Here is a 20,162-nt window from a genome sequence, read left to right as displayed (position 1 = left end):
ATATGACTTTGTATTTTACAGTACAAGCTTCCCATAAGTTTAAAAATCATTTCAATTCTTTTTAATTTTCAAAAACAGAATTGGGTTCACATATAATTTTGAATTGTGTCCAATTTTCAAGAAATAATTTTATGGTCTATAAACTATCCTAGAGGATTAAAAACAAGGTATACCAACTAGTCTCCGAAGCTCATATAAAACTGCTCTCAAAAATCTAACATAACCACCTCAAGGCTAGAAAACTACTGTCCTCTCTCATTTATGAATATAATAAAATGCTTTTAAACTGAAGATAAGCAATACATCTATTTTTAAAAATCATGTCAAGGTTTTTTTAAAAATTATGTAATTCCAAGTATACTGCAGCTCAATATTAGAAAATGTGTTAAAGAAAATGTCTGAAGTGTTTGAAAATGTTCAATAATCATTACCAACTTTTCAAACTAGCTAATAAACTAGGAATGAAAGTATACTTTAATATCTACTTGAAGACAAAACACCAGAAATGCAGTAACACCACTGTGACAGAGAAATTATTCTGGAGGCTCCTGCCAAGAAAGAGAACAAAAATAATCAACTATCAAAATAGAGGGAAAATTGCTTGTAACTTGAAATTGACATAAAGTTGATATTACAATTTATGAGAAATTGAAATTGATATAAAATTGATACTAAAATTGTTATTCGAAACTGTCATAAAAACAACTGGAACAAGGATTACTTGTGTGGAATCCTTGCAAACTAAATAAAACAAATAGTCACATATTCTCTAAAGCCACTACAATTTAAACAATAAGGAAATATTATGAAATAGTTATCAGTAACAGAAGAGAAGATAAATGAAGAAAATGAAAAATCCTTCTTTATGGACATTAAAAATTCAAATAAATCAAATTTAAAGTAAGATGACAGGCTGACAAGGACATTAGAAAACAATCTTCCAGTTGTTACAAAAGTATAAACTGGGAAACCTCTGGAGGATCAACTTGGCAATACTCCCCAAACCTAAATGTATATAACCTATGACCCAGAAAGTTTACGTCTAGAAATTTTCTCAAAGATAATACTTATTCACATATATAAACACACATGTTCACATGTGTACAGGCAAGACTGCTAACATAGCATTGTTCCCTTTTGGGAGGCCAAACTCAGCAGTGCTTAGGGTTTACTCCAGGCTCTGCACTCAGGGATGACTCCTGGTAGGCTTAGGGGACCTATATGGTGTCAGGGATCAAAGCCAGATCAGCTACATTCGAGACAAGCACCCGACCTTCTGTATTATCTCTCTGGCCCCTAGAACTGTTCTTAATAGCAAAAAAAAAAAAAAAAAAAAAAACCTGGGAATAATATACATACTGAAATGTAAGAGATTGATTAAGATGACATCACAACTTTAGTGCTTATGTAGTTTTACCATAATGAGCATGATCGTTTTGTCTTTTTTTCAACTTTGGGTCATATTTATTGAATAAATAACCTAATTTTTTAATTGAATCACAGTGAGATACAGTTACAAAGTTGTTCATTATTGGGTTTCAGTCGCATAATGTTCCAACAGCCATCCCTTCTCTAGTGTATATTTCCCACCACCAATGTCCCCAGTTTTCCTCACACCACCCCCTCCCTCAGCCTACCTCTATGGCAAGCACTTTTCTCTTCTCTTCTCTCTCTCTCTTTATTTCTCTCTCTGACATAATAGAGTGATCATTTTAATAGAAAATTTTCTTAGAAATTTTTATCAAAAATAACATACACACTTTTTAAATTTTCCAATGTATTTTCATCCAGATGGTAGAATTATGGTCATTTATTTTCTTCATTTTGCATTTCTGTTGCCCACATTTTCTACAATACACCTCTATGGTAACTGGCAGATAAAATACAATACAAGGTTTACCTGTAGAGCAAAGGGATTCCAGTCCCTCCCTCACATCTGTAGGATACTTGCCTATTTATCATGTGCATTATCATGAATTGCCTCTAAGTTCTACTTGCATAACACAGAACAAACATTTTCAATTTTTCACCAGTCTCTACCACTATCTCCATGAACAAAGTACCATAGCCAATAATCATACAACTACATCCTGATAGTGGGCCAAGAAGTGAAGCCAGCACTCAGTTGGTGAAGAGAGTGGGGAAGATGACAGTGAGGAAGAGAACTTGGAATGTTTACCCTACAAGCCATAAGTCTCCACAGGAAACTGTCATTAGTTTTACTGTGTACTAGGAACTAGTTTTACTGTAACTATGGTTCCAATAAATTTTCCCAACCAAGTGAGAGTTGCATTTTATTATCTTTTTATGTACAATACTGTCATCCGTTGCTCATCAATTTGCTAGAGCGGGCACCAGTAACGTTTCCATTATGAGACTTGTTACTGTTTTTGGCATATTGAATACACCACGAATAGCTTGCCAGGCTCTGCTGTGGGGGCAAGGAGTCGAACCCAGGTTGGCTGTATGCAAGGCAAATGCCCTACCCGCTGTGCTATCACTCCAGCCCATCTATTGCTGAAGTCAACTTGGATTCCAGAACATGAAACTGAGGTAAATGCTTAAGGTTTAGATCCTGACTCTCTCAAGAGCAAGAACTGGGGAGCAGACACAGCTACATGTGCCATGTGTGATACACACACTTACTTACAACTCCCTACAATGGCTCAGCTTTGAGTAGCCAGAGTGTAGTATTTAGGAAAATGCCCCATAACCGTATAGTGCCTACTTTAGAGGGACCCTCACAACAAGGCGAGGGTGGGAGAGTTGTAATCTCGATCACATCCTTAAACATCCTCCATAACAGGAATCCTGAAAATTTCCCCAGATACAATTTAAGGAATAAGACACTTAGTCACACATGTTCATAGTCCCCAAACTTCTACATAGATGGGGTGTAATGATCTAGAAAGGAAGGAGTAATGGATTCAAGCCTTTTTGCCTCTGTTTACAAAAATATTTGTGGTTTTTTCACATAGTACGCCATATGTGAACATATGTATCATATACATATACTCACAAACATGCAATTATGTTATTAACATAAAAGTTCTATGAAAGAATATATGTGGCATGTGTCAATCTCTTCAACATACCCTGCTTCGTTGCACTGAGAGATTTCAGTCTGTTTTATTCTTAAAACATTCTTACTAAGCCTCACGAAGTATTGCAATAGTCTATCAGCTGGAAAACTGCAGCCGGAAACACAAGGAAGACAACCTGGATTTATGATCACTGGAACGCTGGGTAAGTCCCCTGGGATCTTTGGGCTCAAAATAAACTCCCCAATATGAAAAGCGTGAAAACTTACCACAAATCATGGGAGTGTTCATAATCACCAATTACGAAAACCTTATTTATGAAAACCTAATCTCTTGAGAGAACTCCCACCATTGGCTCTTTCTCACCATGGCTGTGACAGAAAATTCTGGAAAGAGTTATTACCGTAGGAGGAACTGTTGAAGAGCTCGATGTTGAAAAAGGCGTAGTCTCCGCTGGTCATCCCATGCCTGTGCGCCGCCAGCATGATGCTCCGGACGGTGTCGCTGCTCGCACACAAGATCACAACTGGAGAGAGAGGAACAAACCACACGGTGAAACATCCCTGCCCAGACACAGAGGACAACCAGGAGCTGAAGTGGGGGCAGGGAGCCGGGGGGGGGGGGGGCGGCGAGGGGGAGGGGGAGGGCGGGCAGTGGCTGACAAGGAGCAGAGATTCTCCATCCTCCTAAAGAAACTGCCTGCAGATTACTGATTAATTACAGAAGGGAGGATGGTAACTTCCAAGTGGAGAAACCCAACTAACCCACCACATCATGGAATGAGCTGCCTCGACCATCACCACCACCATTTCTTTTTTTAATTTTTCTTTTTGGGTCACACCTGGCATTGCACAGGCGTTACTCCTGGCTTTGCACTCAGGAATTACTCCTAAGGGTGCTCAGAGGACGATATGGGATGCTGGGAATCAAGCCCAGGTGGGCTACAAGCAAGGCAAACTCCCTACCCGCTGTACTATTGCTCCAGCCCCACCACCACCATTTCTACCACTGCCATCACCATCACTGTCAGTACAATCACCATCACCACCATTACCATCACCACCACCATCACCACCACCACCACCATCATCACCACCACCATTACCACCACCACCACTACCATTACCACCACCACCACCACCATCATCACCACCACCATTATCACCACCATCACCACCACCACCACCACCACCATCACCACCACCACCACCATTACCACCATCACAACCATTACCACCACAACCATCATTGCCACCTCCACCAAGCACAATAAACAAGCTTCTTAAGGCAACACAAACAGGACCTAAACGTCAGCGTGGACAAATGTGCATCCAATCAGAGAAGGCGGCCACAGCCCCATCCTGGGGAGCGGCCAAAGAACAGCCGGCCCCTGCTCTTGAGAGCAGTCTATTTCATGACAAATAAGACAGGCCAAGGAAGCATGCTGGACTGAAGAAGAGGTCGAAGACCGGAAAATTAAATTCAGTGGTGACCCTCAACTGAATCCTGACCTGGAAAAATAAATACAGAAGTTTTGCTATAAAAGGCATTATTGAGGGTCTGGAGTGATAGCACAGTGGGTAGGGCATTTGCCTTGCACGCGGCCGACCCGGGTTCGATTCCCACCATCTCATATGGTCCCCCAAGCACTGCCAGGAGTGATTCCTGAGTGCATGAGCCAGAACTAACCCCTGTGCATCGCTGAGTGTGACCCAAAAAGAAAAAAAAAAGGAATTATTAAGGTAACTGGAGAAATGTGAATAAGGGCTGTCAATTGAATCATAGCATTGAATTGTGTTAAAAGTTGTCATTTTTCATAATTATATAAGTTATATGAGTGAATATCCTCATTTTTAGGAAACATCCTTGAATATGTATTCTGGGATAACGAAGCATGATAGCTATGCTCATATGGTTCCTATCAAGACAGCGATATTTTTGTGTCCATCTATATGTGTGTGTCTATACATACATATACAGATATAGATATATTTGGGGGAAGAAGGGAGGAAGGAAAGGGGAGGCAGTGAGAGCGAGGAAGAAGAGGGCAAGGAAGAGGAGGAAATAAAAAGGATGGGAGGGGAGCAAAAGGGATGGGAAGACAAAGGTAGGAAGATATCCCAACTGCTAAAGCATGTATGTCCTAATAATAACAATTGGCAAAAATCTAGGTGAAGACTTTATTCTTTCTTATATTGTTTCCAAAAGTATAAAATTATTTTAAAATATAGCTGCTGGTTTTGTTTTAATGTTCAAATAGTCCCTGTCTTCTCTGGAGAAGCCCCTGCTCTCTCCTCACATGAATCTCTCTAAATCCTGCCCCCCCTCATATTTTCTAATTAAATGGCTTTACTTCACAAAAGATAAAGACAGAAAAATAAATAAATGCTTCAAACAAAGCACCAGATTTGCTTATTAAAAAAAAAAAGATAAAATAAGCCAACCACGTTTTATAGTAAATGCACGGTAAACAGTTTCCTGAAAAGGTCAGTTGAGGGGCTGGAGCAATAGCACAGCGGGTAGGGCGTTTGCCTTGCTCGCGGCCAACTGGGGTTCGATTCCCAGCATCCCATATGGTCCCCTGAGCACCGCCAGGAGTAATTACTAAGTGTAAAGCCAGAAGTAACCCTTGTGCATCACCAGGTGTGACCCAAAAAGCAAAAAAAAAAAAAAAGTGAACTGAATAACTTAAGGGCAAACATAACCCAGCTGGCAAATCTGAGACTGCGGGGAACAATATTAAGGTGAAGACATTGTTCTGACGCCCACGGGCCAGTTCCCAGTCCCTTCCAGGGCGCTAAGAGCAAAGCACCCCTTGACGTTAGAGGTTTTGCACAGCTCCAGAATATCGCTGTCCTGTGTCCCAGCCTAACCAGTTATTAGGATCCTTGTGGCTGGCCCTTCTGTGCAGAGGCATGCATCAAGCCGACGGGAGCCGCTGGCGGCCTGGGCGCTGTGCGCGCACGCGTTATCACCCAGCGCGCCAGCCCTCCGAGATGTGTGCGCTCTTTGTAAAACAGGGGTGCTGAAAGACGTCAAACCAACTGCGAGCTGCGCCAAGGCTGCCTTGGCAACCTGCTCGGAGCAGCGCTCGCCTTGTTGATGTTCCATTTGCTGCCCGCATTCACTCTGCACCTTTTATCCCGGAGACGCTGGCATTTCTTACTACAAAAGGGCTTGCTGTACAGCCCCAAAGCTCTGTGGGACAAGAGTTTTGAGACCGAGACAAAACTCCTCCAAGGTCTATAGTTGTGTATTTGTCCTGGACGCATACAGTTTTACGTATGTGTTTTATTTATTTGGGGGGTAAAGAGTCAAATTCCAAGGTGCCGCCGTAAAGATGCTTGCAAAGCCACTCACTGTTCCTTACCACCTCTAGACGCTGCCTCCCCACCCCTCCACCCCCCCCCCCCACACACACACACTTTTTGCTCCGATTTGATGCTGACCCTTTGCTTAAGAAAACAGCCTAGAACAGTCCCACCGAACAGCCAATAAGTGACTGTCCGGGGCTGAGCCAGCTTAAAGAGTGTGGATTCCAAAGGAGGCGGCAACTCCAGGTCACCCCTAGAAAGTGCAGCTGGGCGGCTCTCAGTTTCTTAATCCATTGATCACAGCCCAGGGCCTGGCCCTAAACTCCCATAAGCACACACTGTTGCTGCCCACAGAGGAAGAGGCAAATCCGTGCCAGTGGACGGAGTCCAGAACACAGATATACCAGATGTTCAGAAACGAAAGTCACCTCAATAGTATGAGGACCACAGTGATGACAAACATGGGGGAGGAAAGGTTGTTTTTGTTGCTTTTCACATCTTTTCCATGAGAGGGGATTGTTTGTTAGTTTTTGAGCCACACCCAGTGGTGCTCAGAGCTTACTCCTGGCTCTGTGCTCAAAGATGACTCCTGGTGGACTTAGGGGGTCATACAGGATGCCAGGGAATGAACCAGGGTCAATTACAAGCAAGGCAAGCATCCTACCTGCTATACTATCACTCTGACCCAATCACAAACATGTGTTGGCCAGCATGCACTTGGGCAGGGGGAGCCACGCCAGGAGCAGAGGGGATGTCAGTGATGATGGAGTCAGGGTCAGGGAGATCTGTTGGAAGATTCAGAACTCCAAAGGTGCCCAGCCCTGCCTGTCCCCTAAGCAAGCACCAAGGCGATTCTCCATAGCCATCACCATCAGTACTAACCTATTTTGGAAGGACACATTCTTTTACAAATGTCGATATCTGCCTGGACTGTGCAAGAAAACTCAGGGCAGCACTGTGTGTATCTAAGCAGACTTTTATTAAGTTCATCCTTCTTGAGTGACCATCCACAGTCTTTCAATTTCAGTTGGAACAAATTCTTACAGAGGTTTGCAAAGTGATCAGATGCAGTATCCACCTAGAATTGTAAGATATTGCCTGATTTCTGACAAGCGTTTCATCCAACAAGTATTTTTAGCAACCTACCTTTAGACAAGCTATCAGAGGGTTTTCAATAGTTTTGGTTATTAAGCCAAGCTCACAGATACAGAGAACAGATTGGTGGTTCCTCTTCCAAAGGCAGCAGGTGTCAGCCCAAGGAATGAATAAAGGAGGTCAAAAGATACAAATCTCAGTTATGAGGATGCAGTGCATAGCCCAGGGATTAGTTAATAATTCTTTATTTTTCTTTTTTCTTTTTGGGTGATACCCAGCGATGCTCATGGCTCTGCACTCAGGAATTACCCCTGGCAGTGCTCAGGGGACCATTTGGGATGCTGGCAATCGAACCCGGGTCAGCCACGTGCAAGGCAAACGCCCTACCCACTGTGCTATTGCTCCAGCCCCAGTTAATAAAGAATTATTATTCTTTATTATGCAATAATTCTTTATTGCATATCTGAAAGCTTCTCCAAAAGCAGATCTTAAAAATTCTCATCACAAAAAAAAAAGTATCTTTGTTTGGTGATGGATTTTATTTATTGGACGGGTGGAGTAAAAGGGATTTGGGGGTCATACCCAGCAATATTCAGGGGTTACACCTAGCTCTGCATTCAGGAATTACTCCTAGCAGTGCTAAGAGGACCATATGGGATGCCAAGGATTGAGCCCTGGGTAGGCTGTGTACAAGGCAAACTTCCTACCCACTCCAGCCTCTGGTGATGTATTTTAACAGCCTTACTGTGGTGACCATTTTGCACGATATACAAATATCAAACCATTATTTTGGACCATTGGAACCAATATGACTCTATGTCAGCATACCTCAACTTAAAAATAAAACAAAAAAAATTTTAAGTAACCTTTGCTTTCTACTCACATGTCATAAGTTCATGTCACTAGTGTATTTTGCATACTTGTAATAAAAAGCACAGTGACATAAGCAGTTTTGGGGGACAGACAGTAAATGCACACATGTGGGAAATTTGCAGTCATACTCAGAGGTAAAGCAGCTGCCAGCGATTACTAATAGTCAGTAAGATTTATAGAAAGAAAAAGACAACATGGCCAACCCTATTTCAACCTGCATAAGTAGAGGTCAAATAAGATTCTTTATGGGGCTAAGGAGAGAGAAAGCAAGCACACAGCCAAGCCAGGTTCAATCCGCACTCTCCCATATATGGTCCCCAAGCTTCAAGCCCCACTAGGAGTGATCCCCGAGCACAGAGACAGGAAGAAACCCTGAGTATAGCTGGGGGTGTCCCCCCAAAATTAAAAGTCCTTTCTCATGTATTTAAGTATCTAAATAATGTATTTTAAATTCATTATTTAAGTAACCTAAATAACTAAATTGCAATATTTGGTGAAATTGCACAACTTCTAAAACAGGGTATTAGTGCAATTCACATGTCTGAACAGATTTTACAGCATTCTGCTCCATTTCCTCCTCCTTGCCAAAGACTTAGGGGTATCTCAGGTCACACACACACATACACACACACACACACACACACACACACACACCTATCTGATTCACATTTCTTCTAAACAGACATTCACTATTGCAGGACATTCGTGCAGTCACTCACAGAGAAAGCAGTGCAAAAGGGTGTCTAGAGAAATCCATTCAGAGAATCAAAAACCTTTCTGCTGGCACAGACAAGTTAGGGAATAATGCTTTCTCCATTTCCATTCGGACCATCTCTGATAGGCAACTCTCCTTGTCAGTCACTGTATCTTCAACTCTTCCTCTCCCCCCTACTCAGTCCCAGAGGCAAAGGAGTGAAGTGTCTGATCAGTGAGTCTGGAAGAAAGAAATCTGCACTCTGGCCTCCTTCCTCTCTCTTTCCTCCTAGAAGTATGTCTGCTTGCAGGCAGCCCACTTTCACCATGTGTAAGGGGCATCTGCCGCTGATGGGCACTAATTGTCAATCAGTGAGTGGATGATCAGGCAAGGTGGGCAAGGAGGACGGAGAGTAATAAACAAGCCCTTTCAGAAATAGAGCTAAGTCCAGGGTCTCAGAAGGTCTTATCTATAATAACAATCATGTTTGGGGGCCAAAAAGCTGGCCCTGAGGGCTAGAGCACGTGCTTTGCACACAGAAGCCCTGAGTTCAACCACCAGCACCACAGGGTCCCCCAAGCACCACTGGGAGTAGCTACCGCAGGATCAGCCCCTCGGTACCACCAGGTGTGCCACCCCCCAAAAAAAGACAATATTTTAATATTATCCATCTTACTCCTGAAGCTATCTTCCATTTAAGCAGAAGCGGGGGGGGAGGGGGTGGAGGAGGGAAAATGCTGCTTCGTGGAGGCAAGGCACCTTGTGTGAGTCTTACAAATTAAAATTGTGGCAAAAAATGAAAAATCTAAACTATTAGTACTCTAGGAAAGTCAAAGAAACATCGAAGAGGAACACACAGTGTGTGTGTGTGTGTGTGTGTGTGTGTGTGTGCGTGCGCGCGCATGCGTGCGCACACACACGTAAATTTTACATTTACTCACTTAAAATTTTATGTGTGTAAATTTTTTTAAAAAGTAAGAAAAGTAGAATATTGGGCTGGAGCGATAACACAGCAGGTAGGGCACTCAGCTGACCTGGGTTCAATTCCCAGCATCCCATATGGTCCCCTGCACACCGCCAGGAGTAATTCCTGAGTGCATGAACCAGGAGTAACCCCTGTGCAATGCCAGGTGTAACCCAAAAAGGAAAAAAAAAAGGAAAAAAGTAGAATATCAATCTAGGAAATCTAAAATCTAAATAAAATAAACTCTAGAAAGGAAAACAGAGAAAATGAAAGAAATAAAAGAAATAACTTAAGAACAGGGCTAAAGGGTTAATGGGGAAATGAGGAAGGAAGGAAGGAGTTAAGAAATTTTCCAGGGGCCAGAACAATAGTCCAGTGGACAGGGCACTTGTCCTGCATGTAGCTGACCCCTACCCTGGCCCTGCCCAGCACGACCATTCCTGAGTGCAGAGCCAGGACTTAACCCTGAGTATCACCAGGTTTGACCCCAAAACAAATAAATAAATAAATAACTTTCCAGAAAAGAATAAAAATAAAACAGGCAAAGAATTCGAGCTCATTTAAGTTTTCTAATAACAGCATAGAAGGCTATTTTGAGGAAAAATTATTTTCAATCTAGAATTTTATATTATACAATGATAGGATAGGAAGAAGAAACTTTCCATCCAGAGATATCTCAAACTTTATCCATTATTTCTCAGAAAGTTTCTGCAGGATGTATTCCTCCAAAACAAGAGCATAAGCTAAGAAACAGGAGCACAGAAGAATCCAGCCAAGGTGAGAAACTCAGGAGGACCCTGACAGAGGATGGTAGAGAGGCAACTGTGCGGCATCCTTGGATAAATAACCAAACTAGAGCAGCTCAAGGAGGTTTAAATGAGGTTTAAAATGATGACTGGTAAATGAGTTCATGGTAAGTCCACAGAAAATAGACAAAAATAGATTTTTTTAATCTTTGGAGATTGGAGGGGTGGGGGTGGGGAGAACAGTAGGGCAAGAAAAGAAATGTTATTATAGCCCAGCTGTATAGCATTTAGAGGGCAATCATGATACCAAAGACTGTACTAATCAAAAATTCTGGTGTGATCATATTGACTGAATGATGAGAAGGAAAAATTGAACTTGGCAAGAGATAAGACCTAAGATTGAAGAAATAGAAATAAACAAGTTATTTAAAGGGATGAATACAAATACCTACAGGGAGAGCTGTAATATTTGAAAATAATTCCCTTTGGAAAATGAGCAATGAAATGAAAGTAAGAGACAGAAAATACTTGTTTATTATATATCATGCAACTTTCTGGCTTTTTAAGCCAAATAGTTGTACAATTAACTTTGATTTAAAAAAATTAATAAATCTAACTTTAAAAATTATTTTCTCTAGTATAGAAACATCTCAAAAATTAAGAATTGGGCTTTCATGATCCAGTAATTCTATTTCTTGGCATCTACCCCAAGAGCTCAACAACAGTATCTCAAAAGGATATCTGCATTATGTTCACCGCAGCACCATTCACAGTAGCCAAGACCTGGAAACGATCTAAGTCTCCAAGAACAGATGAGAAGGTGAAGAAACAGTGATGTGAAGCTGGAGCGACAATACAGCAGGTAGGGCATTTGCCTTGCAAGCGGCCCACCGGGATTTGATTCCCAGCATCCCATATGGTTCCCTGAGCACCACCAGGAGTAATTCCTGAGTGTAGAGCCAGGATTAACCCCTGTGCATTGCCGGGTGTGACCCAAAAAGCAAAAAAAATAACATTTTTTTAAAAGAAACGGTGGCATATATAGACAGTGGAACACTACTCAGCTATAAGTAAGGTGACATCAGGCAAATGTGCTGCTATATGGGTGGAACTAGAGGACATCGCAGGACTCAAGTCAGTCAGAGGGTGAAGGACAAATACAAAATGATCTCTCTGGTATGTGGGATACAAAGAAACATAGTAAGGGAATAAAAAATGGCCAAAGGTAACAGACACAAAATTCTGTCTACAAAACCAAGTATGCTGGAGGCTTGGGGGGAAGCAGGGAGTGGGGGGACTTAGAAATTGGTGGAGACACAATGACACTCTGGTGGTTGGAACTATATGTCTAAACCATCTTGCAAATCGCAGCTTTTTAACAAAATTGGAGGTGAGTGTTTACTCAGGAGTGGGAGGCATATCTCAAATGGCTGCAGTGTATGTCTGGCACGTACAAGGCCCCAAACTCTATCCTTAGCACTTTATAGACCCTGAGTACCCCTAGATATACTATTGGAGGTTCCTAACCACTGGCCCTGAGCAACACTGCCTCACTGGAACCAAGTCTTGAACTGGCTGCCCCAAACAGTCCACCCCCCAAAATGTTTTTTTTTCCTTTGCTATATATTAATCGTTGTTTGCCAAAGAGACTGAATCTTTACTTCAGTTGTTCATAAAATCCCTTCCATTTCATTTCTATACACTGTTCTCCTCCTACCCCCACTGCATTTGTTATTTACTCATTATGAGTTCTCTGTTTAGAAACTCTGATCAACCACTGTGTCATTTACCCCAGACTTATTCTAAAAATAAATGACTCTGACTGATTAAATACTGTTATCGCTACAGTTGTCATGCAGGCCCAGATTAATAACATGTTCATAACTAAATGGATAAGACCACACTTCATCCTATGAAGGCACGTCTAGTTCTATATCTTAGACAAAACTCTAGCTTTTGTTACTTGAAAAACTATTTTTCATTAGCAATAACCAGGCCTCAGATAAACCTCATTGGTTCACACACTGAAACCAAGCAAAAGCTTAAAAGTGTTATTCTTTTTAAACCACCCATTTGAAAAGTGAGTTTGTCATTGAGAATAGAATATTGAAGACTATATATGACTCTATAATTGAATCCCTTTGATATAAAGATATTTACCTATATTTGTTCAGACAGCCGTACTTATCTCAATGATACATGTTGTCTAAGAGAAAATGCTTAAGTTACTGACTTTGATGGTAAATCCCTAAATGAAAGAATGGCGGGTATCCCTTTTCGCTCCCATTTTCTCTCCAAAAGCAGAGTCAAATGAGTTTTTATTGTACTATTTCAAGTGGAAGCTTTTCAGTTTTTACACTTTTGGGAGCTCCTAAGAGATGCTCATAGGGACTTGGGGCCATTCCTTGTGATTCTCTGCCAACGGGGTCATTGCTTCAAAGCAAAGGCTCAAGGGCAGGGGCCCTGAAGTGTTGGGGGTTCATAAGGGTACCCCAACAGTACTGGGAGGAGGTGTCCAGGGCCACACCAAGCAATGCTGAAGGCAGACAGAGCATGTGGGTCTAAGGATTTGACCCCATACCCAACACTCCTGTACTATTTCTCCTCCCCCTGGCCCCAGCATTGTCACCCTCTAAAAGTGTTTTCCACTTTGAGAGATTCAAGCAAGATGATCTGTTTTAAAGACAAACTGAGCCCCCCCCCAATTCCCCAAAGAATAAAACATTTTTCCCCTGGGGGAGGCACACACCTGGGGGTGCTCAGGGGTTACATCTGGCTCTGCACTCAGGAATCAGTCAGTCCTGGAGGTGCTCAGGGGACCCTATGGGATGCTGGGGATCCAACCAGGTCACCAAATGCAAGACAAACACACTACCCATGGTACCATCGTTCTGGCCCCAAGGGTAAAACTTTCCTCTGTTTGGAATTTTCAAACACCAGTTATATTTTAACACTTGTGTGAGTCTAAACGAGCACCACCACACATCCCTGTGAAGAAGAGGGGTTCTCCTCTGACCTTCCTGATTCAGAGACCAGGAAATCAGGCAAAAAGAAGCTCAGTGACCACCACAGGCCATACCACAGGCGGGAGAGAGACTGACTCAACCTCTCCTCTCAACCAGCTCCTTCCACTAGGATGACTGTCATAAATGTGTTAATAACAAGAACAAAACCTCACGTTCACTGGGTACTTAGTGCTTGTTTGGCTCCATTTCAAGGCATTCCAGTTTGTTTGCTCAGTTAATCCTCCCTGCAATCCCAAGAGAGGAGCGTTCCTAGGACCCTACTTCAGGCGGGGGCAGGGAAGAGAGGTTTAAAAAAGAAGCTCCCCCAGCCAAGGAACTGGATCATGCAGTCAAACTCCAGGATCCCCTGTACTGAACCCCTTTGAAAGCCCATTCAAGGCTAAAGGTGATGGTTAAAAAAAAAAAAAAAAAAGAAAGAAAGAAACACCCGAGTTTTGTAATCAAGCAACTTTCTCTCTGGAGAGTAAGTAGTTCTCGGGTAAGGGGGGCGGGGTGTAAATTGAGAGGAGACGCTATTTTGTTCCATATTTCTGAACATCGGCCAAGTTCCTGTTGAAAATACATTTTAGAAGAAGTATGAGGTAACTTTATCACCTGTAAAATACACAAGGTCGTACGAGCAATCTTCCAACGCCAAATTCAAACTTGGTAAGGAAAAATTTTAAAAGGCGGAGGGATGCGGGGAGGGGGGCAGCTCGATAGCGTAGTGGGTGGGGCACTTGCCTTACATTTCACCGGCCCAGTTTGGGGCTCCCCGGAATTCCCTAATGGTCCTTCACCCCAGCATGCCAGGAGTGATTCCTGAGTGCAGAACCAGGAGTAATCCCTGAGCACCGCCGCCGGGTGTGGCCCCAAACCATAAATAAATAATTAAACAGCGAAGAGACTGTGGGGAAGAGTTTTGGGGAACTGAAACCCGTTTCTGCAGCAGGCTGTGTAGATCACGCCCTCTGAGAGCCCAGGCCCGACTGCAGGACGCCCCCTTACCCCCACCCCACTCCGCGCGCGCGTCCCCCGGGCCTCCACCGTCCCAGCCAGGCTGCCGGGCGCCCCACCACCCCCCCCCTTTAGTTCGGCGGCCTCGCTTGGAGCAGGGATCCCGGCTCAGGGGTCCCCGCTGTTCTGCGGACTTGTGGGAAGCGGCAGCTGACGCTCCGCAGGCGCACGGGCAGCGCCGGGACTGCACCCCCATCCCCTGCCTGCCCCCGGAAATCATCAACTGCTGACTCCCCCGGCCTCAAGGAATAGGGTTCCCCCCGCCCCCAGTCCAGGCGGCGTGAGGTCTGCAGGGGATCTGCAGAGACTGAGCGGAAAAAAGAGACGTGGGTTTCTCGCCCCGGTCTGGCGCGTGCGTAGCGGGGTCCCAGCGCCTGTTTTCCTTAATCAGCCTGCCCCGCCTGCCCGCCGCCTGGCAGAGAGAGGCGCGGATTGCCTGGAGTTCGAATGCGCCAAACCTGGCCTGGCCCTCCAGCCATCAACACCTCCCTCGTCTTCACTCTCAGAAGGGCGTTCACCGGGAGTGCGGGAAGAGGAGCGGGTGGCCGCAGCGCCAACCTCCCTGGCACCTCTGTCCACCCTCACCTGTTCCTAAGTGCCCCCGCCTCGGGTGCGCTGTTCCCCGTGGCCGGCGCCCAGGTGCCCTGCAGTGCCAAGTCACGGACCAGCCCCCCGAGCTAGGCCCCTCTCACCTTGGTGCAGCGAAGCTTCTCCCATTTGCCCATCCCGTGGCAACCCAGGAGCGTGAGCGTCGAGGGAGCTCAGAGGCGGAATTCCGGGAGACTTGTGCACCCCAACCCTGACCTCAACCTACAGGGACCTGCCCCTGTGCTGGGACCTCAGCCCGCCGTGCCTCAGTCTACTGGGCAGTAAAGTGGGCTGCCAGGCGGGCTTTCGCGGTAAGGGTACCGGCGCCCCCCCCTCAAGTCCCCGCCTCTCCTAAGGCTCTCTGGAGCGATATCCATCCCCCTCCGCCTTGAGCACTTGACACAGTTTGGTTATTATTGTATCACCCCCCCCACACACACACACACACCCCTACAGGGCAAAAGGGAAGGAAGAAAGAAAAAAGCGGAGGTGGGGAGGAAGACTTGGGCAGCACCCGGGAAAGAGACTGGGCATCGGATTGTCCTGGACGTGCGCGACGCGCGACGGACAACCACAAGCAGCTCCTTTCCGAGGGGACTGCGCGCCCGCGGAAGGTCTGAGAAAGGCGACACAATGAGCTCTCAAAAGAAAAGTTGAGACCAGGGAAGGGTCGGTCCCGGACGGAGACACTCTGGACCTGAGCTGGCCAAGTGGTCGCGCGGACCCCAGAACGTCAGCTGCTCTAAGCAGGACGCACGTCGGGGGAAGGGGAGGGGAGAAAGAAAAAAAGGAAGGAAAGGAAAAGACTGGGTAGTTATTGGGGTCTCCGCATACTCAGAGACCCGGGAGCAGGACGCTCACCAGAATGCACCCCGAAACGGCCAGCTGGGTGCGGCAGGAGGGGGAGCGGGCAGGAGAAAATCCTCCCACGGTTAAACACCACCTGTCCGACCCAGGCTCGCGCCAGTAGCCAACCTAAACGCCCCTCCCCGCCCACCCCCATCCCCACCCCTGCTCCTCCACCTCCCCGGGACCCTCTACTCCCAGCCCACCACCTGGACGCTCGATCATCCAAGTCTGCATGGGCACAGAGCACACTCTCGGACGAGTTCCCGCGCCCGCGCGCGCCCGCCCTGGGTTCTCCCGTGCCGCAAGGGGCAGTGGGGTTCGAGGGCCGGGTACGGAGAGCCGCTGGTCGGGGCAGGGGGTCCGCGGCACGCTCCCGCTCACCTCGCTCATTGGCCTGGATGTTGCGCACGATGTCGTCCAGGTCCAGGTCTTTGGTCTCGTCGAAACTGTAGGAGGAGGTGTGCAAGCCCTCCTCCTGGAAGACCTCGTGGACCCCCTCGAGGGTGAAGTAGCAGTTCCGCTCCAGTTTGTCGTCGTTGTAGAAGAGCGCGGCGCGGCTCCACTGGTGGTGGCGGAACAGAGCGAGCATCATCTCGCCCATCTTGGCGTAGGCTGGCGCCACGCGCGTGAGGTGCGAGTACTCCGTGTCCTTGTGCTGGAAGCCGGCGGCCAGCGCCCCGGCCGACAGCATGGGCAGGTCCCAGTGCGATGCCAGCCGGGCGACGGGCGCCGCCGCGTACTCGCACACCGGCCCCAGGATGAGATCGGGCTTGGCGCCGCGAGCTGCCGCCACGCGGTCCACTAAACGGAAGAGCGCGCCGTTGCCGCAGCCCGAGTCCTCGTAGGTCACCTGGAAGTGGGTGCCGGGCGGCAGCCGCCACCGCCCGGTCCCATTGCTCTCCACGCTGCGGAGCGCGTACTCGATGGCCGGCCGCACCCGGGCCTGGGAGAACAGGTACGAGTTGTCCTGGGGCAACAGCACCAGCACCTCGATCTTCTGCGGCGGCAGCGCCTCTCGCTCCCGGCGCCCGGCGCCCGCGCCCGCGCCCCCGCCACCGGCGCCTCCCGTGCCGCCGGCCAGCAACGCCCAGCAGAGCAGGGCGCACGCGGAGAAGCCGAGCACCGGCAGGGACCGCATGGTGCCGCCCGAACGCTCCTGCCCTCGCCGCCGACTCGCCCGGTGACACCCGCCCACCCTGCCTCTTTCTTCCCCTCTCTTCTCTCCGAGGTCCCTGCACACCCTGAGGGCGTGCTAGGAGTGCTAGGAGAATACCCCACCTTCGGTAACTCGCGGAAAGGCAGAGGAGAGCAAGAGTCCTTCTCTGCGATACCACGAGTTTAAAAGAAAAGAAAAAGAAAAAAAAAGAGAAAAAAAAAGTTCACCGGGTGTAAACCTGTACGCCTGGAATATACTTATATACACTGATGATAAATATATATATTCGTCCTCCCTTTATATATGCTATTTTGCTTAGAGGTGGCTTCTTATTTGGGCGTTGCTAAGGTTGCTTTTGAAAGCGTATTTGTAAAAGGAAAAAAAAAAGTTAGACTTGTCCAAGTGCTTGTAATTGACGGTGCATCTCCCTCGCGTTTGATCTCATTGATTCGCGCCGGTTCCTGGATCCATGGCCCGCGTTTAAATAGCGTGGCAGCGGCGGAGCGTGTTACCACACAAGGCGCGCCGAGGCGGGCTTGTATTTCCAGCAGGGGGTGGGGGTGGGGGGGGACAGGGAGTGGTGGGGGTTGGGCTGGGGGAGCCTCTCATTAACATTCTTACATCAGGGCTCCTCCCCGCACCCCTCGGCTTCCTCCACCTCCTCCTCCCCAGTCCCTAACCCCCCGCTCCCAGCCCGCCGCGGGCCTGTGCCTTAAAGCCGCAGCGGCCCGCGCCCGCACCGCACCCGCGGGAGCCCGCGGCGCTGCCCCGCACGCCTCCGCCGGGCCCGCACGTGGCACTGCCCTCTCCGGCACCCCGCTTGGGAAAAGGATCTGTGTTTGCAGGTTCCGAAATGCACATGCCAGCCCGCGCGCACGCAGCCCCCCGCGCGCGACAACACACAAAGAAAGTGAAGGCAAGGGAGGAAAAACAGAAACGTAATTAGGCAAGGGGATGGGGGGCAGGGAAATGGGTGGTTTCGGTGCAAAAGATCATCCGTAGGTAACCCCCCTCTCCCCGCTCCCCCTACCACCACACACACACACACACACACACACTCGCTCTCACCTCTTTCTCATTTCGTCCATATTCCTCCTGGCGCGCCCCCTCGGAGTGGGCACAGGACCTTTCTGGACCCCGGCTCAAGGTCGGGGAACAAAGACCAAGGTCCCGGGGCGGACGGCCCGATGGCGGCCCTGGGACGCCGGGTCTTCAGTGTCACCTCCAAGCCTCGGCGCAGCGCCGACCTCCTCCCTGCTGGCGCAGTGTTGGGGATCCCCGCGTTGGCGCAGTGTTGGGCATCCCGGCGTCGGCGCGCACAGACCCTCAGCCGCGCGCTGCAAGCAGAAAAGCGAAACTTGTTGCTTCCCATGCCGGGGGGAAGGGGGAAACCACCGCTCAGCTTCTGCTGGGTGGTTAAAAAAAAAAAAAAAAAAAGCTTGAAACCCATCTCCAAAACGTGCTCCGGGCTTTCCCAGCTATTCCAGGTGACCACCGAGACCTTCTCCCCCCCCATCAGCACCCCCAAGTGTCCCCTGGGTGGCGGCGCACGCTCCGCTCCCCTCCTGGCTCCCGGAAATCCTCTCCTCCCAGGAGCACCATCACACAGTGCTCGGGGTCGGGGCAAGCAGGGAGCTGTTTCTGCCCCGGAGACCCGGGCCCGCGGTTCCCCGCGGCAGCCGAGACAAGCTCAGTCGGTGGAGCCGCGCCCGGGCCCGCCCGCTGCGGGACAGGTCCCAGCGCAACGTGGTGGCACAGCGAGGCCCTTAGCAACGTGGACTCGCCACATGGGGCGGGAGACTGCTGGACACTTAAGTCCAGCAAATTAAAATAAATTGGAAGTGTTTTCAAGTGGTCTTTCCCTCGCCCGGGCGTCCGAGTCCACAAATTCCGATGCGTCTCAGCCCTCCCTCCCGACGCCCTCTTTCGGCAAACGCCGGCAGCCGCCCGGTGGCCACTGCACCCACAGCGCTGTTTGATTTGGGGTTGGTTGATGGGCTTCAAGTTTTTTTGTTGTTGTTGTGGTTGTGCTTGTTTTGTGTTAGTTGTTTCGGGTGGTCTTTCCTCTACCTCCCCACCCCCACTTCGAGGACCACAAGAGCCACCAATCTCTTTTGTAACAGTTTTTTAAAAAAAGCCAACTGGGGTTCCCGGAGATGCAGCGAATAACGGCACATTCGTGTTGCTTGCTGGCACCTCCCGCTGCGTCACGACAGGCAACGCTTTAACCTTCAACCGCTCGGTCCTTGAGATTCCCAAGTGATGCGCCTGAATCTTTCAGCGGGACTTTTCTAACGCCTGCGACAACCTTCGTTGATTTATTAAGAGCTGCTGATCACCAAGCAAGAGAGACTTGAGCCCACAGTTTCGCTTCGGAATAGCTCACACACACACACTGAGGAGTGAGATTGAAGTATTCACGACCATCAAGTCTTTTCCCTGAACCCCGAGGGGGGACAGAGACCGAGACAGACAATGACTGAATCCTAAATTCCTAGGGTCTTAATGGATTTGGAAACTGGTTGCCAGGAGACAGAGAAGGAGCCGGGTTTCCTATTACGGCTGGTTCTGCCCTGTGTCTGGGGATGCGGGCCAATGGCGATAGGATTCTGCACGGGGGTTTGGCGGGGGGGGGGGGGGGGGTGTAGCATGGGCTTATGCAGAGAGTCTGGGGTTTCAGGGGCACCGAGAAGCTCCGCTCCTCCTCCAAGACGCTGCCCGGCCCCGCCGGGGGTCACCGTTAGGGCAGCGCGCTAAGGTGGGAGTATAAGTCTCTGGGGGTGCCCCCTCTCCAGTTTGTCATTCAGAATCCTGAAAAAA

General features: G+C 48.0%; 1 protein-coding gene across 3 annotated transcripts in view; it reads right to left on the bottom strand.

The window, feature by feature from the left end:
- Positions 1-18,551, bottom strand: part of NPR3 (natriuretic peptide receptor 3) — a 77,287-nt gene extending 58,736 nt beyond the window's left edge. For 2 of the 3 annotated variants that reach the window (XM_004605562.2, XM_004605563.2), the window contains exons 1-2: positions 16,568-17,831; positions 3,445-3,567 (exon numbers count right to left, since the gene is read on the bottom strand). In XM_004605562.2, coding sequence (XP_004605619.1) covers positions 3,445-3,567; positions 16,568-17,324 — 880 coding nt within the window. In that variant the 5' untranslated portion in view covers positions 17,325-17,831. Of the gene's footprint in view, positions 1-3,444; positions 3,568-16,567; positions 17,832-18,410 lie in introns of those variants that run through there. The other variant, XM_055120265.1, reaches the window with a different exon arrangement.
- Positions 18,552-20,162: the final 1,611 nt, after the last annotated feature.

The sequence above is a fragment of the Sorex araneus genome, chromosome 1 (assembly GCF_027595985.1).
Source record: "Sorex araneus isolate mSorAra2 chromosome 1, mSorAra2.pri, whole genome shotgun sequence".
Taxonomy (NCBI): Eukaryota; Metazoa; Chordata; class Mammalia; order Eulipotyphla; family Soricidae; genus Sorex; species Sorex araneus.
Note: the sequence above shows the minus strand (reverse complement) of the source record. Positions and strands in the feature narration are given on the sequence as shown.